Genomic DNA, 16,635 nt, shown 5'->3' on the forward strand with positions numbered 1-16,635 from the left:
AATTTCGAGAAATTAATGATATGTGAATTTTGCAGGAGTTTATTAAAATGCCAGTTTCGATCATTTGTATTATTTTTCAATTTCTCCCGGCAGGATTCTCCTACTCTCGATGACTCAATCACATTGCATATCTTCGGGATTCGCGTTTGGTTCGACGACAAGACAAACCTCTGAAACTAGATGTTGCGTGACCAGGCGTCACTGACTCAGTCACGTTGAAAAAGTAAACATTTAAATTTCACCTCTTCAACAAATACCGTTTTGAAATGATGAATATATGAATACAGTATATTGGAACTGCGGAACGAGAAGAAGTTCATCGCAATTATGGACGAAACTTTTAATTTGCGAAAATAAACCTGAAAATTCATGCTTGAACGTAATTCGAACCCTTGACTTTTGCAACACGGCCGGTTCAGCGCTCTTACCATTAGGCTAACAAACCAACTGTGATGTCATTCTACAAATGATGATGAACAACTTGCTAACCACTTAAAAGGAAAACTTTAGCAAATAGCTGGAAGAAATGGTCAAATCTGGCAAATTGGCCCCAATAATAAACACGAGTGAAATGAACAACTTTTTCAACGACAAATTCCGTTGGCACGTCGTTGATAACTGAAGACAAAGGCTAGCGCTCTTGAACATTAAGTAAGTTTCTCAAGTCCAAAGGGGATACAACAGTAACGTTTCCACTTCTATAGAAACTATTGTTTGCACGGTCAAATATTGCTACGGAAACTATTTTGGACGCGTGTGTCGAAAAACAAGGAACGCATGCAGCTAATTTGCATATGACTACGGAGAAAGATTATTCTGAAACATTTCCTCCATGCCATGTAAAACGGACAAAAAATATCTTTATCGATTTGATACTTCATTAAGGAGTTGGTACTTTATCTTCAAGCAGTTTTAGGCCGTTAGGGCTTACAAATCGGATTCATGTGCGGATCGCGTTATCTTTGGTTTCGATCAAAATGGCAAATGTTTGTTAAATTCGCAAAGCTCTCTGCGGCGCGCCATGAAGAGTACCCAAAAGTTCTATTCCATAATTTACTTATTAGGTGTAAGTGCTTATAGGCTGTAATAGATTTGACTCGAGATTAGGTCCCACATAAGAGAAAATAGCTTTCAACCACATGTACCTCGCGCATCACAAATTTCAGTGCTCCAGGTAAGTATTTTGAAAAATTTGTAACTCAGTGAAAAATATATAGTGTGATTATTTTACCGTTAACGCAATGGCAAAAGGTTGATCTGAGACATATAAAATAGAAAGCTCGTTAGAATTGAAAATACGGCTACAGCAGCGATCGACTTTTGTAGCTAAATTATGGAGGTCCGGGGGGGAAACTGGGTGCCTTTGAGGTCACCTCGAAAAAGATCACCTCAAAAGTGAAAAAACCAGACTGGTTCAAAATAAACGCAATATTTGTTCATGGGATAGAAGTCTCGACTTATACAGTAAAAATTAGGGAAATCGGTGAAAGTCCGAAATTTGCCTGGTCCGTTCTTAGGCGGACAGCCTCTTAATTTCCCACACACGAGATTACTGTGTGATGGATGTCCTCCCCTGGGGTGGGAAGGGTGGGTTAGGACAGCAGGTCCACATCAGCTATTACAGCTGCCAAATTAATCAACCTGCTAAAACAAATAAATAAATGATAATGATAATGAAAGGATGGACCCGTTATTGATTGTCTAGCCATTAATTGTTAAATACTTGCTCAGGTGATTGTCAGAGGACTTTTGACTGTCGTCTTATTCCGCATAAAATTAAAAATGCGACATAGGTTACACATGCTGATTTGGTGGGGTTGGGATATCAGCATTACATTGCGGACAGATTTCTGGTACGAACCTGGGTTGTCAAAGCTGGTGGATGGTAAGACGGAGCAAGTAAGGTTCCAGAGTTTAACAATGCGATTAAAGTATGAGGCCTGAAAAGTACTGGTTCTACAAATAGGTTTTCGGTTTTGATGGAGTTTTTTTTTCCTTTCTTTTTTTGCAGTTTTGCGGTATTGGATGATTTTTTCAAGGGTTTTGCAGTTTCTAATAAACCCCAAGTGCCCTCCTCTTATAAAAAAAGAAAGACTGTATGAGGAGTAGAGGGGATGAAAAAGATGGATTTGTTTGAGCCGCCTGTGGGTACTCTTTCCAAAATAACATTTTTTAGGTAAACGGATTGTTGGACAATAGCAATGTCGAAATAAAGGACGAACTCAAATTCCTTAGTGTGACAATTGACAGTAAATTATCATATACTACTCATGTTAAGAATATCTTTAGTAAAATACATGCCAAAGCTGGTGCTCTTGGAAGAATAAGCAACTTTATCGATAGTAAAACTGCTATGAGAATATATAAGGCCTATATACCTCCTCATTTTGATTATTGTTCTCCTCTTTTTGTTGGGCTGTCAAGCACCTTATCTGATAAAATTGAACGTACACATCTTTATAAACTTAGAACATTATTTAAATTTCCTAAATCAACTGAGTATGGTGAGTTATTAAGTCAGCTTAATCTCGAATCTATCAAACACCGTATACACCGTTACCGTAGCCATACATCAGCCTTTCTCTTATCGATCGTGATTGACTTTGTCTATAATTATCCCAATCTGTCCAAATTCACACACTGTTCAATATTTTTGACATGTACAAAATTTAACGTACAATGGTACGATGCAAAAAATATGCAACCAAAATCTCATGGCTGAAAAAGTCATGTAGTTGGATGCTTCATAAAACAGAAAGCAATGGTCTTTTACAACATAAGAGCTTGTTCAAACGCCTGCTGTTTTGCTTGGAGATTTAATCAATATACATACTGGACTCGAATGTGGTACATTTTTTAAATTTTTCCTGGGACCTCATTTCAGTCTTTGTAAACGCATTTATGCATTTCATTCAGAGCAGTGGTGGACACAAATCTCCCTTTTATACCAAGACTTAATACAAGAGTTACAGATTAATTAAAAACCTTTGTGCAAAATTTTCTAGAAAGTTTACAGTGTTCTGACTTGTGTTCCACTGCAGTTTGTCTTTTTGCTGTTGAATGATTATAAGTGGCTCTCTTTTCTGATGAGAAACTATTTGGAGATACATTAGTTGTAAAAATTGATTACAATGAGTCAAGCAGCTTCTGGTGAAGAATGAGATGCCATGGGCATCACCCATCAAGTGGGGGGGAGGGGAGAGGGTATTGGGGCATGTTCACCAGAAAAATTGTGAAAAACGAAGTCGCTGAGAAGTGCATTATTTTAATGTGAGAGAGGATTTTCAATGCTGAGAAGTCTTTGAAGCCAACTTATGCAGGGCAGAAGGAGAAATTGTATTTAGAAGCCACAATTTATTTTATAAGAACTTAACAAAAGCAGCAGTTTGCTCTCTCTAAATGAACAAACTAAATCATTCCATTTATTCATTATGGTATTGTAAATTTGATAGGACAAGGGGTGGAAGAAAACGATAATATTTCATTATTATTCAACTGTGCTTTGTAGAGTACAGGGGATTTATTTCTACATCTCTACTTGTGATAAAATTATTGTGAATGATTGTGTGATTGAGAGTGTTGTAAACTTGGGATAAGCTGCAGGCAGCGTTTTTTGTGAACTTAGATTGGTCAACAGTGGAGTATAATAAATAAGCTTGGCATTCATGGCCCTCTGATGAAATATAAAAAGTAAATTTCTAGACTGTTGATTTCTTGGTCTAGGTAAAGCAATACCAGAGGCTAGATTACTCTTAAACTTTCAATGATAACTTAGGCAATACTTTACTTCTTTACTGCGAGGATCGTGCATCATACGTACTTTACTTCTTTGTGGGCAAAATCACACTTATTGACAAAGCAATGCAATGTAGATGACATAGGGACATTTTTTTCATGACAATTTACTTGGGAACCTTTTTTCGTGTTTTTCTGCTTTTGTGCAAAAGATGTGCAAGTTGTTTGGCTGGGACTCTGCTTGGTTCTTGATCACGCTAAATAACACAAGGCTTGTGATCAACATAGTGATGAGTACAAAATTTAGCATAACAAGACCTGCATTCCTCTAATCACTGTGACTCTTTATTAGGATGAAACATCATTAAGAAAAACAATACAACAAATAAGAAACTAAAATCCCTACTGTCACTGACACAAGTCCATGGCTTGTTGATTCTGTTAACACATTTAATTGTCATCTTGAAAGATTCCAATATGGCATCCATGTTGCTTGGACGCTTTCATGCTTGTAGAGAAATACTGCAGACTGTCCAGTAATGCAGACTTACACACTTTCAACATTGTCGATAGCTAATTATAACATAACCAAAGTAAAGCGCGCGCTCTGATTGGTCAATTTAGCGTTCCCCATTTGCCCATGGGTGTACGCTGCTGACGTGAGCAAATGCAAAGACTATTTTTCCGCGCGCGCTTGTTTTTTCTGGTCGCGTAAGATTTGTTAAATAAACGGGAACTCTTTAGCTACAATGTATCAATGTTATGTTATAAAACAAATGGTAAACACCACAGCGTACACTATTGAGTTATGGATGCACTTGGGAGGTTTGCTAAGCACTCAAGAAGCTAGAGTCGCTCTCGGCTGTCGCCTCGAGCGACTCTTACGCTTCTTTCGTGCTTAGCAACCTCCTGCGTGCATCCATAACTCAATAGTGTACGCTGTGGTGTTTACCATTTGTTAAATAGATAATAAACTGAAACCTAGACTTGGCCTACCTGACCAGCCAGTGACTAGAGTAAAAATTGTCTGTCAACTTTAAAGCTATCTAAAGAAGACACATTTATCTCCAGTTACTCTTTAGTTGAGTTATGAGTGCAGCACAACAAAACATTGTAAGCACAACTAGGTATTTTGTTTTGAAATGGGTTATAAGCATATAGTTGAAACTGTACTAAGCGGCACCATATCACGTAATGACCCTGTAGTAAAGCAGTCAGTTGTCAAAATCCCAAGTTTCTCTCTCTTTAATTACAGTAACTGTAATTTTCACCGCTGCAATTAAAGTGGTCATGGTCATCCTTGACTAAGTGCCAATGGCCTGTTTGCATTGTTGTCTACCTGGATAGAAGAGTCAATTAAAGTGGAACCTCTAAAATAAGACTAAGAATAGTTTCTCAGGTAAAATTTATTCCACGTTTATCTCCTCGTACAAATTTTAGTACTTTGAGTTCAAATCAGTGTTCTCAACACATTGAAAACTCTCTCTCTTCCAAGAACTGTCAGGATAAATAGTATGCAGGACATAAAACATGTCAATTGTTATGGTTATGACCCAGAGGTCCAACTGATGAATAGCAGTCTGCAGTAATTTTGCTTTCTTGTTTTTTTGTTTTGTTTTGTTTTTTTGTTTTACGCTACCCCACCATATTTTGATGCTGTTTATTCACAAAGAGTCAGTGCATTTTTGAGCAAGCTTTCGAATAACCTTTAAATTAAGAGATCAATTATGGCAAAAACTGTGTTATATATTGCATTGGACTCATATTCTGTGAAACCTGTATGAAGCCGTCACCCTGCCTTTCCCCATGGGTAACTGCTTGATACAGGTTTGACTGTATGTGTTAATAGCTTTTTCTTCATCAGTCATTGTTACTTGACACTGACATTGTTCTCTTTTCTATTAAGGAAAGAACAACACATCATGAAAATGAAATCCAACAAGCTGTCCAGCAACTGGAGCAAGTTTGAATCCTCATCAGAAAACTTATCAGTGGGAGCATAGCTAGTAGAGTGGATTTAGCCACAATTGTGGCTAATGGTATTGCTTAAAGGGCTGCTGTTACAATTACCACATTTTAATCAGTCATAAAATGATAGAAATGCATGATTCATTAGAATTAAAGTACAAACAGGCCAATGTTAGTCAGGAGAAAGATAACGGAGGTAAAAAATCTGCTACCTCCAGTCATTTCTCCAAAGGAAATTCTGGAAAGCAGTGATCTCATTGCACAAGGAAACTTTTCAACTCAGTTGTAAATGTAATTTGGTGTCATTTTTTTTAATTGTACTTTCAAACAAGTTATTTTGGGGATAAATTCCCATTATTATTTATTACTGTATTGAAATTGCAAAGTTACGTACATGTACCAAAATAGACTCAGTGCTGATTTTCCTTGTTTTCAAATTTATGATTGCAAGTACTACAGATTTTTCGATGAAACTATCAAAACATTCACTGAATTTTTGCCTTCTGTCTTCATACAATTGTTAGGTTGTCGATTCTTGGAAAAAAATTGTGTATAATACACAAGCTAGGAAAATAAAATTTTGCCCTCTACAAAACCAAAATAATTTCTGGCACCACTTCCCTTTTTTAAACAAACTGAGAATTTTCGTGGATGGGTTTCAATGAGGTTTTGTGCAGAAATTCAGTGAATATTGGTAGAAGCCCTGCTCAGGACAGAGGTGTTTCTTTTCATGAGATGACTGTTTTTACCCTTTTGCTCTCTTGATCTCATCAGTAACCCTTTAACTCACAGAAGTGATGAACCTGTAACTTCTCCGTATAAAATCCATACATTATCCAGCAAACAGGTAATGACAATACTCGAACTTATCAGGTAGAAGTTGTTATCTTGATCTAACACCAAATTCTCGTTACCAATTTACAAGGAAATGTGTAGTAGCTTGGGAGTTAAAGGGGTAATTCTCCTGACTGTCTTCCATAAAATTCTTATGATGTTAGCTCAGAGAATTTGGCATTGGATCAAATAACATTCCCTTAAATGACATTTTTCTTCATTCTCATGGCTCTTTGGGTTGATATTGTATTGAAATTGCATGAAGAAATTCAGTCTTGTTCATTAATGAGAGTTAGAGGGTCAACTTATGATTGTTCTCAGTGAAAACAGGTTTGATTCAATAATTCTGAACCTGCAGCTTGCTGTGGAAAAGAAACACCTTTCATGTCAACACTCTGCTCTTTTTCTCTCAAGAAAATTGATACTAGTCAATGAAAAATATTTTGGATACTTGGCATCAAGGGGAAATCTCTATGAAAAGAAAAAGAACTTGTCATTCTTTTCCTTGAAAACTCCAAGTATTGTTAAGAAAAAAAATGGTTCGTAACACTCTTTGATTTTATAAATATCAAATTAAAGGAACGAACTATATTTTTTAGAGTTGATTAATATGTAAATAGGGAAATCAAAATTGTGGCAAGTAAAGTTGTGATGAGGTAAATGGAGGATAATTTATAAACTGTGAGAGATGTTGGTCAAAGGAATGTCTTCATATCTCTTCACAAAAAAGAGGATGCCTTCGAGGTCTAAACCAAAAAACAAATGTGGTAAATTGTGTTATCCCCGTACACTTGTCCGTAAAAGAACACTTACCGGTACATCCCTGATGCATCCATGATTGATCTTTCCCAACAAGCCAATGGCAACTGCATCAACTGACTTCATCACCTTGGTCTGGATAGAGAAGGTGGTCAGTTATCAGTTCTATGTTCAGCTAATCAAGGAACTTAATCCGACTGGCACTAAATGTAAACTGAAACTGCCTAAGAAGGGAAGGACAAGATGTGTGCTGTTTTTTAGAGCATCATGGCTGTGATAACTGATCTGTTGAAAGCTACTACATGTAGGGTGTGGCGACTAGGACATTTGGTGGTGAATGTGCTTTTTACAGTTACTGAAGTTGGTTATCACACAAAGCCCTACAGCTACATTTGATTTTGATCATTCATCACACTGGATATGTCATTATCCATAACTCAGATTTATTTAAAAAAAACTTGTACCTAGGCAATTTTCTAGTGATGGGTTTCTCTTATTTTTTCCACTTTTGGTTGATATTGTGATAGTGCAATTCCAAGTTTGTTGTCTGGTAATGCAAACCAGGATTACTGAGTTGACAAAGTTATGTTTATCATGTGATGAGCTGAATCCATATCTGGATTTGCAAAAATTCAAATTAAATATAATTTTAATTATTTGGATAATCCCTTTGCCAATCAAAGTTTTCTCTCGTTTTCCAGTTTAGTTAATAAAAAAAGTCCACCTTCTAAATCGAAATTGAAAATGTTACATCTTTACCAAGTTTGGATTTTAGAGTAAACCCAAAATAGAAAAAGTAAAACCCAGTTTTAAACCAACTTGGATATTAGAAAACTGAGAATGACAAACAACAAAGTAACGATAAACCAAATGTTTAGGGTGATTTTAGAGCGTTTAAAGCTTTGAGTCAGCAGAAAGTCCAAAAAATCTTTAAGAGCTCAATGTAGGATAAAGACAACTGCCCATAGCACAAAAAAAGGTGAGTAACAAATCGTGATGTTTCAGCTAAGCATCTGATTGGTTGAAAGGTGTTTGTGAATTTTCTTAGTCAATGACTAGCACACTGTGACAATGAAGTAACACTGATCTTATCCTCGATTATCTGTCGACGAACACTTGATGGTTACTCACCAGTGACATGGTTGGTCCAGAAACAGGGTAGATTATAAATAGCCAAAGTTTATCCTGAGAAGTTTCGGCTGAATATAGAGTGGAAAAATTCAATAATACGAGGACTCGAGTTATGGAAAAAGTAAAATTTCACTGTATCCTACAAACTTTCACTATCACCTCCCTACCATACAATTCCACATGTAAAAATTCTATAACTAACCCTCAGGATCCTGAATGATTTCCAGGATAAATTTGTCCTGAAATAGTAGATACTAACTTTTCAAAGGGCAGTAGATACAATCAGAAAAATTGAGTATTTTCAAACAATTTAATAAGTGAGAAATGTGGCAATAGTTGTGTGCATGTCTATAATTCTCTACTTCTCAAGTGATTCTGGAAGTGAACTGTAAAATGTGACAAGAACATAATTATGCAGTAGTGTCATCTTAATTCTTTGAAGAAATGATACAGTGGGGTAAGCCTTCTCATGTGAGTTCCTTTTAACATCGAAGATTTACACTCGCAAAGAGAAACACTTATAGATAGAACTTGCAACTTGTTGAAATTAGAGAGAAATGACTTTACCTAAGAGCAGAGGTAAGTTTAGCTGTACTATCAGCCATAAATTTACCAATTGCCTCCTCATTTCCCTCATCAATTCCCTAAGAAAGCAAGAGAAATGAAACAATATATTACAATATACCAACATGGTAATTGTGAAGAAGAGCTCCCCAAAAAACCTGTCGGCCGACAGGTTTTGCCTGAAATATAGGCTACCTGTCGGCCGCCAGTCGGCCGACAGTCGGCCGACTGTTGGTAATGTGTCGGTAACCTGTCGGTACCTTGTCGGTAGCTTGTCCGTGAAACGATCACACAATGTTAGGGATTCTAAGTTTGCCGTTACAAAAGCATATGGGTTTAAATTATTAATTTTTTAATTTGCGTTTGTCGCAGAGTGGCAAAACGAGGTATCGTGGTCGTTTTAGATCAAGAGTTTTTGGTCTGGTTTACCAGAAACGTTGAGTGATCCGATATTTCACTCGTAGAATCGTGCCTCGCTTGATACAACATCCAACATGTTTAATACGTTGACAATTGACTTTCAAGATTTGGTGGCTCCTAAAGGAGCCGTTTTGTGCGTGGTGAAATATACAAGATATTTCACTCGTAAAATCGTGCCGCGAACTTCATTGGCAACAGCTGCCCCTCTCTCCTCATGTTGCTCATGACCGGGATGTAGCGCCGAAGTCTGACTGTCGGCCAGTTGTATCATTTATTAAACTTGAAATTGGAAATAGCAATTCATCCCAAACCTGCAAGATAGATTACGATGCTAGCAACAAATACATACATACATACTTAACATACCATAAGAGGCCGCGTTGCATTGTTGGGCGATTGGAACGAAAGTGTTTGTATTGATACGTAGCTTATGGTTTTCAGAGTTTTTGGCCGAGTTTTCGATTAAATTATCTTCCTATGCGATTCTTAGATTGTCTGGTGTGTTGTAAATTACGCAAGTGATATATCCTATACGCATCTGATAACATTTTGGAAGAAACGTTTCTTTACATACTACCAACTTTGCCGTCGATCGGTAAGTAGGTGAAGTCTGTCGAGTCATACATCACCATTACGGATTGTTATGTCACGTTAACTGTTCGTTTTTTACACAATTTTTCTTTTTTCTTAACCTGTCGGTAGACTGTCGGCCGCCTGTCGGTCAACTGTCGGCCGACAGTCGGCCGACAGTCGGCCGACAGGTTTTTTGGGGAGCTCTTCTTCACAATTACCCGGATTTCTCTCGTGTGTTTCCAATAAAACTCTGGCACTGCGATCTCATAAATGTTTGTTAATCTGGAAGGCAGGGTAACAACAGCGGTTTTGTCTGCTGGCAATGATTGTAACAGACTTGAGCACACAATGAAGCTGTTTACCGGGACATAACAGAGCGAAAGCAAATTCATGTTGCTGCTGATGTGTCGCCATAATATTTCGCCTGCTTCCTCGTCATCTCCGGCAAATTTATAGACGTATTCTTTAATTTGTTCCGATGAGAAGCCCAAAACCTCAAAGGTTTTGTCAAAGAGAAGGTGCTTGATGCTCGACACAGCCGTAGGTCTTGTAGTGGTTAACACTGAGGCATTTTCAAGAAGTTCCCCGGTCACAAGCCACTGATAAAGAGTTTGAAGTGGCTTCTTCTCTTCATTGCCTCTGCAAGGAGGGAGCGGCACGGCCATCTTTTCCTTATATTTGAACTCATCCAGTCCGTCAAAAAGTATGAGAACTTTTTCAGAGTTTTCCAGTAGGTGATTCCAGATCTCGTCATCCAGATGCTGTCCACTAGGAAAGTGCTCGGACTGCGTCAGAAGTTCTCTGAGGCTTAGGTCGGCGGCTGAATCATTGAAACTTCTGAATTTGACGAAGAAAGCTGCATCAAAATGGATTATGGCACCAGATGCCCAGTCTCTGATAAGTTTGGTACAAAAGAATGTCTTACCGATTCCGGGTCGACCGACGATTAAAACTTTCTTATTTTCTTCATTCAAGAGGTCTTCCAGGTTTTTTGGGTGTGAAGTGTCCTTGCGCGAAGTCGGATAAACTTTCAGTTGCTCCTGACGGTTTTTAAGAGATTCGAGCTTACCTCTGTTCTCAATCAACAGAAGGTTTGTGTAAATCTGATCTAGAGTTAAATGTTTCTGTGCTGTTTCCGCTTCGCCTGGATTAGGTGCATTAAATGGTTGGAGTTCAAACAGTTGAGGTTTGTGTTTCATGATTATTTTCTTTGTTTCTGCAATGAACAGTTCAAACTTTGAAACTTGGTTGAGCTGTTGAGGCTGGCTTTCCGCTAGAGCAACATTTTCTTGTCCGTTCCTTCCGACTGATTGTGGCGACTCATCCTGGGGAGCATTTAGATGAGTTCTTTGAAACTTTGAATTTTCCATGAAATCCCTTTCTATGCATGCCCGTAACAAAATGTAAACTGTTTCAATCACAATACCAGCGACAAAAATTATATTCACCGAAAGGAGAGCGTCCATCCCGAATCTTTTCGTTGTCGCTTGTTGATTGAGACATTCGTGTAGAGTAGAGTTTGGTGTGGCGTCCAATGAATTCCATGGCTGATTGCTTCCATCAGTTAAATAACAATTAAAATTAGAAGAAAACTTGAGAGGATAAAGCAGTTGGGTTTGTAGGATGATGAAAAGAACTCCTAAGAGAATTCTCGTGAATAATTGAAAACAATAAGCGATGTATAGCTTGTATCCAGTTGGTGATGGGTTCTCTTGGTCGAGCGGCTCTCTCTCTGGATCAGCGTTCTGCCGGTTTCTTCGAGGCAGTTGATTGACTGTATGTCTCACTAATTGGGAGTAAATAGCACAAACAACTAGAATAACGACGAAATTAATGAGTACAAACCAATAGATAGGAAAACCGAATTTGTTGTATTGCTTTTGGTATTGGTCAAAACATCTTTCTCGGACCAGTTCGATGTCTTTACTCTTCTCTCCGCTACAGCGAAAATCGAAGCTGGACTCGCTGCTTTCGGCGAATATGGCGAAGAAGGATCCACCGATAAGTATCCAAAACACCACTGCCACATAATGTAGTTTGCCGAAAGTCTTTGGCGCTAAAAATTCCAAGACCTTTTCCATTGAAACTGTTGATATTCTTATTCTCTTCGTAGGAATGCTGATCAGTTTTTGAGCTCGAATGAACAGCCGCTACGACCTTGGTATATTTATCACAGAATGATAGAACTTTCATTTGATTGGCTTTTCGGAAACTTTTAACTGTCAGAGAGACAATGGATTATTTGTACATGCTATTACTGATTTGTGAGTTTCTTACGTGTGGACATTCTATCTGGGGGGTAATTGTTTAGAAAGGAAATTGCAACCCTTGGCTTATTCGAGTAGCGTGAGTTTTCATAGCCAATCTCAAGGCGGCTCAGTTAAGGCCGTGTTTAGACTTGAGCGTGCTACCGAGGTATTGGAGTTAACTTACCTAGGTAAATATTTCTCGTGTGTAAACGCCAACTGATACCCTGGTAATAGAAAGTTAACTAAGGTAAAAGTTCATTTGTAAACAATGCAGTACACTAATAATACTCTTGCTCGAGCTTTTAAATTGCTGGAAGCGATTTCTTCCCCCAAAAGTAACAACTTGAGTTCCTCTCGGCCCAAAAAAATAACCTGGAACGGGCAGATACTCATAAGTGTAAGTGTATGTATGCGGACTATCTTTGGATAATTGCTTTCACCATGATAGTTTTATTTGTTTGCACGCACGCCACAACTGCTAATTCGATTAGAACTTTTGTTTCACTTTCAAGAACTGTCAAAAAGATCGTGGCTTAAGAATAGTATCGTTTACCTGTTTGCATAAGAAACATATAACAGACATATAAATAAAACGGATACAGATTTGTGTTGTTTCAGAATTTAGACTTGACCTCTTTTTCTCCACCCGCCTCCCTGTGTTTATTTCCACACCATATTACCCTTCTCCTTTCTCTTTAAAATTCACCGCAGAAGCCGTGAAGAGTGTTCCCTTGGTGCCAAAGGGTTTTTTATTTTTAGCAGCGAAACGACTGACAGTAACTGGCAAAGCCGCGATCGTTGACGACAATGTTAGTGGTTTCGCTGCTAGCAAAATAAACCATCTGGCACCCTGGGTATGTAGAGTACTGTAGACTTAAACTTCAGCTGTCAAGCGTCGAGTGCTAATGTAGGTTATTTTGCCGCTTGAAGCCTGTTAAATTCTAAGCCACTAGTTTTCAACATTTTTCTGTGGCAACTACTTCGAAAGAGATTTCTATATCTTACTTTTAGACGCTAAGACACCAGGGTGTGATGCAGGTCAAGTATTTCGTCTTTTGACGCCAGACTAATAAATGAAAGAAAGATTTAAGGTTTGATGACAAGATGATATGGCAAGAATTTCCATATTAGGCTGATCTTTGAATTGTTAAATTCCTGCCTCAGGAATGAGCCCGGAAAACTGGTTTGCTTTGTTTTTCATTTGGTTAGATTGCTAGAATGAAGAAAACGAACTATTTAGAATTTGTGTGGTGTTATTTTGTTGTAGCTCTCAAGCACACTTCACTTGGTGTTGCCGAAAATTCCGTGACATTTGAGAAGCACGGGGCGCCAAACCCTTTGGACTGCACGTGATCAGTTGTTCGACGGGTTAAGAGGACATTGTGATATCTGATAGATGTGGCACCAGATCGCACCAGATTGATGCTTGGCAGGACGAAAAAAAGAGCTTTAGGACAAATATTGAGATGCTTGTGACCTTGAAATTCAGACCCTCATGACTCGGACAAACATCCTCCGATTCTGTGAGCGGTCATAAGTGTGATAAAAGAAAAGTATGCCAATGAAGTGCACTTCGCTTCAATATTTTCTGGTTTAACCTATGAAAACGACTTCCTCGGTTCGAAATTTAAGTAAAGACCAAACCGAACAGTTAAAATGGAAGTTCAGAAAGCGCTTCGTATTTCATTATCAAATGGATGTGAGTTGGGTGTGTCAGAAATGTCAACAAAAAGAAATACCGCATGACCGTAAACACCGTTAAATAAGGATCATATGTCTATTTGCCGCCTTTCTCCTTCAAAACGAAACTTTTATGCTTGTAATTGTAAAAGGGGACGATTTTTTGCAATGAGGCCACTTAAAAAAATCTCCTTAAACAATAGATTTTATTGCGCGAGAAAATAAAACCATCCCGAAAAAGTACCACCATAAGTGCTCTGTTTTTTACACGAAACGCCGGGAGACATTGGTGATGAGTCCAGTTTAGGGGCCAGCCATTTAACTTTTCAGGGGGGAGGGTGTGGGTGATTTCTGGTGATGAAGAATTTTTTTTCAAGCAATCTGCTGTGTAGGATATTTTTTTCCGATTTGGGGGTACATTTTTTCTGTTACATTTGGGCTGCATGCAATGTTTGCTTACTATATTCTGTCTTTATTCATTGATCAAGTATCTTATAAGCTGGTACAAAAGTCTTACTTGATAACAGTACTTTCAAATCATTCAGTAATCTTACAGTAATATCACAAACATTAGTACAAGTACTTTTATTATGTTCTCAATAGAATACAATTCCAATAAATAATTGGGGACGCGAGTTCATTGTCTTAAATCACAGTGGCACGTTTCTGTTACCATTATTTATACTTCTCATAAAAATGAAATAAGAAAGATAAAGACGTTGTTAACTAACCCTCAGCCTGATTATGTGTTCTTAGTTTGTTCATAAAATTTCGGTTAATCTCAGTCTGAACTTTCTTATAAAAAAAAATTCATATAAGAGGGGGCCGTCGAGATTTTCGGTTTTCACTATTTTTAGATCGGTTTTTGGGCCAAAACTCTTCAGCTTTTCGGTGAAAAACACCAACAAGTTAACGGATTTGGTATCCGATATCGTTTTTCGTTTTTCCTATTTGGGTTTCGGTTTCTCTTCTATCTGGCCCTACTCGTTCGAGGATCTTTTTTTTTTTTTCTTTCAGTTAAACGACTTTATTGGGCATATCAGATAAATATTTGAACAAGGCAAAAGTACAATAATGCAATAACAAATAGAAAACAGAAGAGAAACTGTGATAAAACTGCACCCAAAAGGTAAGGCGCGAACGGGACGTAAAGTCCCATGCGAGGCGCCGCCCATCATGAATTAAAAAACACTATAAAGTAGAAAATCACAAAAATACAGAATAATTAGATAAATAATTTCAACTTAGTGGTACAAGCACGTACTGGCTAGTGTCCATGTGCAAGGCCAATCAATGTCATATATAGTTTTTAGGCGGTCTAGCATTACATTGCGGACAGATTTCTGGTATGAACCTGGGTTGTCAAAGCTGATGGATGGTAAGACGGAGCAAGTAAGGTTCCAGAGTTTAACAATTCGATTAAAGGATGAGGCCTGAAAAGTACTGGTTCTACAAATAGGTGTTTTTACGATTGAAAGAATTACAAAGTCTGGTACGGCCGTGGGAGATAAAGCAGCGCTCTAAGCTGCGACCATTTTGATCGCCATGGCGAGTGAAAAAAATATTTGGCGACTAAAATTCTGGCGAAAGTCGCCAATTGACGACCAACAGATTAAAAGAGAAACTTACTCGAAAAATTATCAACAAATAGGACGAATTCAATCAATAGTACAAGCGGGGGCATCACCCGCGTTTCTCTTTTCGCCTCTCGTCGTTCAGAAACTCGACTGCGTAAAAAAATGGCAAATTCGATCGATTTGAAGGGGCAATTGGCAATGTTGCACGGTCTCAGCAGCTTTGTAATGTTGAAATAATTTTTTTTGCTTCTAAACAGTCTCTTCCTTTTCTTTCTCTTACAGCAGCAAACCTAAGTGATAATACGTGCCGTTCGGTGCATTAGCTAATCGAGTAAAATATCATATAAGTGTCCTACCCTTATTTGTTTTTTAGGGGGGGGGGAAGGGGGGCGACTGAATTTTTTTTTAGGGCGACATTTTACAATTGAAGGTCGCCAAACGGCGAATTTTACAAAACTTGAGCTTAGAGCGCTCTAAAGCCAACAAAACAGTGTACATTGAAAGTATTAAAGTCATTATAGTTGTATAGCCATTTGTAAAAAAATAAGAAGTCTTTCAGTTCTCTGTCATAGGATAAAAGGAGCAGCTCAAGGTTTATTAATATGTCCTTGTAAGAGACTTCTCCCACTCGAGTTTGTAAAATCCAGCGGGTGGCGCGGCGTTGTACTCGCTCGACTTGGGCCTTTAGGGTGACTTGAGCGAGCGACAAGACTTGTATGGCACAGCACAGCTGAGACTTGACCAGCGACAGGTATAGCGTGCGCCGAACAGTCACGTCGGTTATTAGGGGGCATGTTCGCTTTAAAAGCCCAAAGAACTTGTTGGCTTTCGCAGTACTAGCGTGGATGTGGAGTTTCCAAGAGAGCGAGCTTGTGATCATGTGAACACCCAGATCTTTTTCGGTGGAGACGCGCTCAAGTTGAGCACTGTCCAGGGTGTACTCGTGAACCAGGGGGGATTTTTTGCGGGTGACGGTAAGTGATTTACATTTCGAGGTGTTAAATTTAATGCGATTACGCTTTGACTAGTAAGTAAGTACACTACTGACGGAGATTGTCAATGACCATATGCCATTTAAACAAATGCGTGTTAGAGATCAGGATGTACCATATATGAACTCAGAGTGGAAGGAGGCAATACGGGCA

General features: G+C 38.3%; 1 protein-coding gene, 3 long non-coding RNA genes and 1 pseudogene across 14 annotated transcripts in view; 3 read left to right on the top strand and 2 right to left on the bottom strand.

The window, feature by feature from the left end:
* The window catches only part of LOC148728179 (uncharacterized), a 175,608-nt gene that overhangs the window by 44,411 nt on the left and 114,562 nt on the right, over positions 1–16,635 (top strand). The window lies entirely within an intron of this gene.
* Positions 1–16,635, bottom strand: part of LOC148728180 (sec1 family domain-containing protein 1-like) — a 78,539-nt pseudogene that overhangs the window by 42,999 nt on the left and 18,905 nt on the right. The window lies entirely within an intron of this gene.
* Positions 1,796–2,227, top strand: LOC148728185 (uncharacterized). The gene is made up of 2 exons (XR_015989041.1): positions 1,796–1,899; positions 2,012–2,227. It is a non-coding gene; the product is annotated as an uncharacterized LOC148728185 (long non-coding RNA).
* Positions 5,987–16,635, bottom strand: part of LOC111341502 (sec1 family domain-containing protein 1-like) — a 97,452-nt gene continuing 86,803 nt past the window's right edge. Inside the window, exons 1-5 of one of the 10 annotated variants that reach the window (XM_088725876.1) lie at positions 10,203–12,202; positions 8,995–9,071; positions 8,630–8,666; positions 8,428–8,495; positions 5,987–7,431 (exon numbers count right to left, since the gene is read on the bottom strand). In XM_088725876.1, the coding sequence (XP_088582002.1) occupies positions 8,460–8,495; positions 8,630–8,666; positions 8,995–9,071; positions 10,203–12,065 (2,013 nt within the window). In that variant the 5' untranslated portion in view covers positions 12,066–12,202 and the 3' untranslated portion in view covers positions 5,987–7,431; positions 8,428–8,459. Of the gene's footprint in view, positions 7,432–8,427; positions 9,072–9,176; positions 9,723–10,202; positions 12,204–16,635 lie in introns of those variants that run through there. The other 9 variants (XM_088725884.1, XM_088725883.1, XM_088725875.1 and 6 more) reach the window with 9 other exon arrangements.
* On the top strand, positions 12,214–14,563 carry LOC148728186 (uncharacterized). The gene is made up of 2 exons (XR_015989039.1): positions 12,214–13,087; positions 13,501–14,563. It is a non-coding gene; the product is annotated as an uncharacterized LOC148728186 (long non-coding RNA).

The sequence above is a fragment of the Stylophora pistillata genome, chromosome 6 (assembly GCF_964205215.1).
Source record: "Stylophora pistillata chromosome 6, jaStyPist1.2, whole genome shotgun sequence".
NCBI classification, from domain to species: Eukaryota; Metazoa; Cnidaria; class Anthozoa; order Scleractinia; family Pocilloporidae; genus Stylophora; species Stylophora pistillata.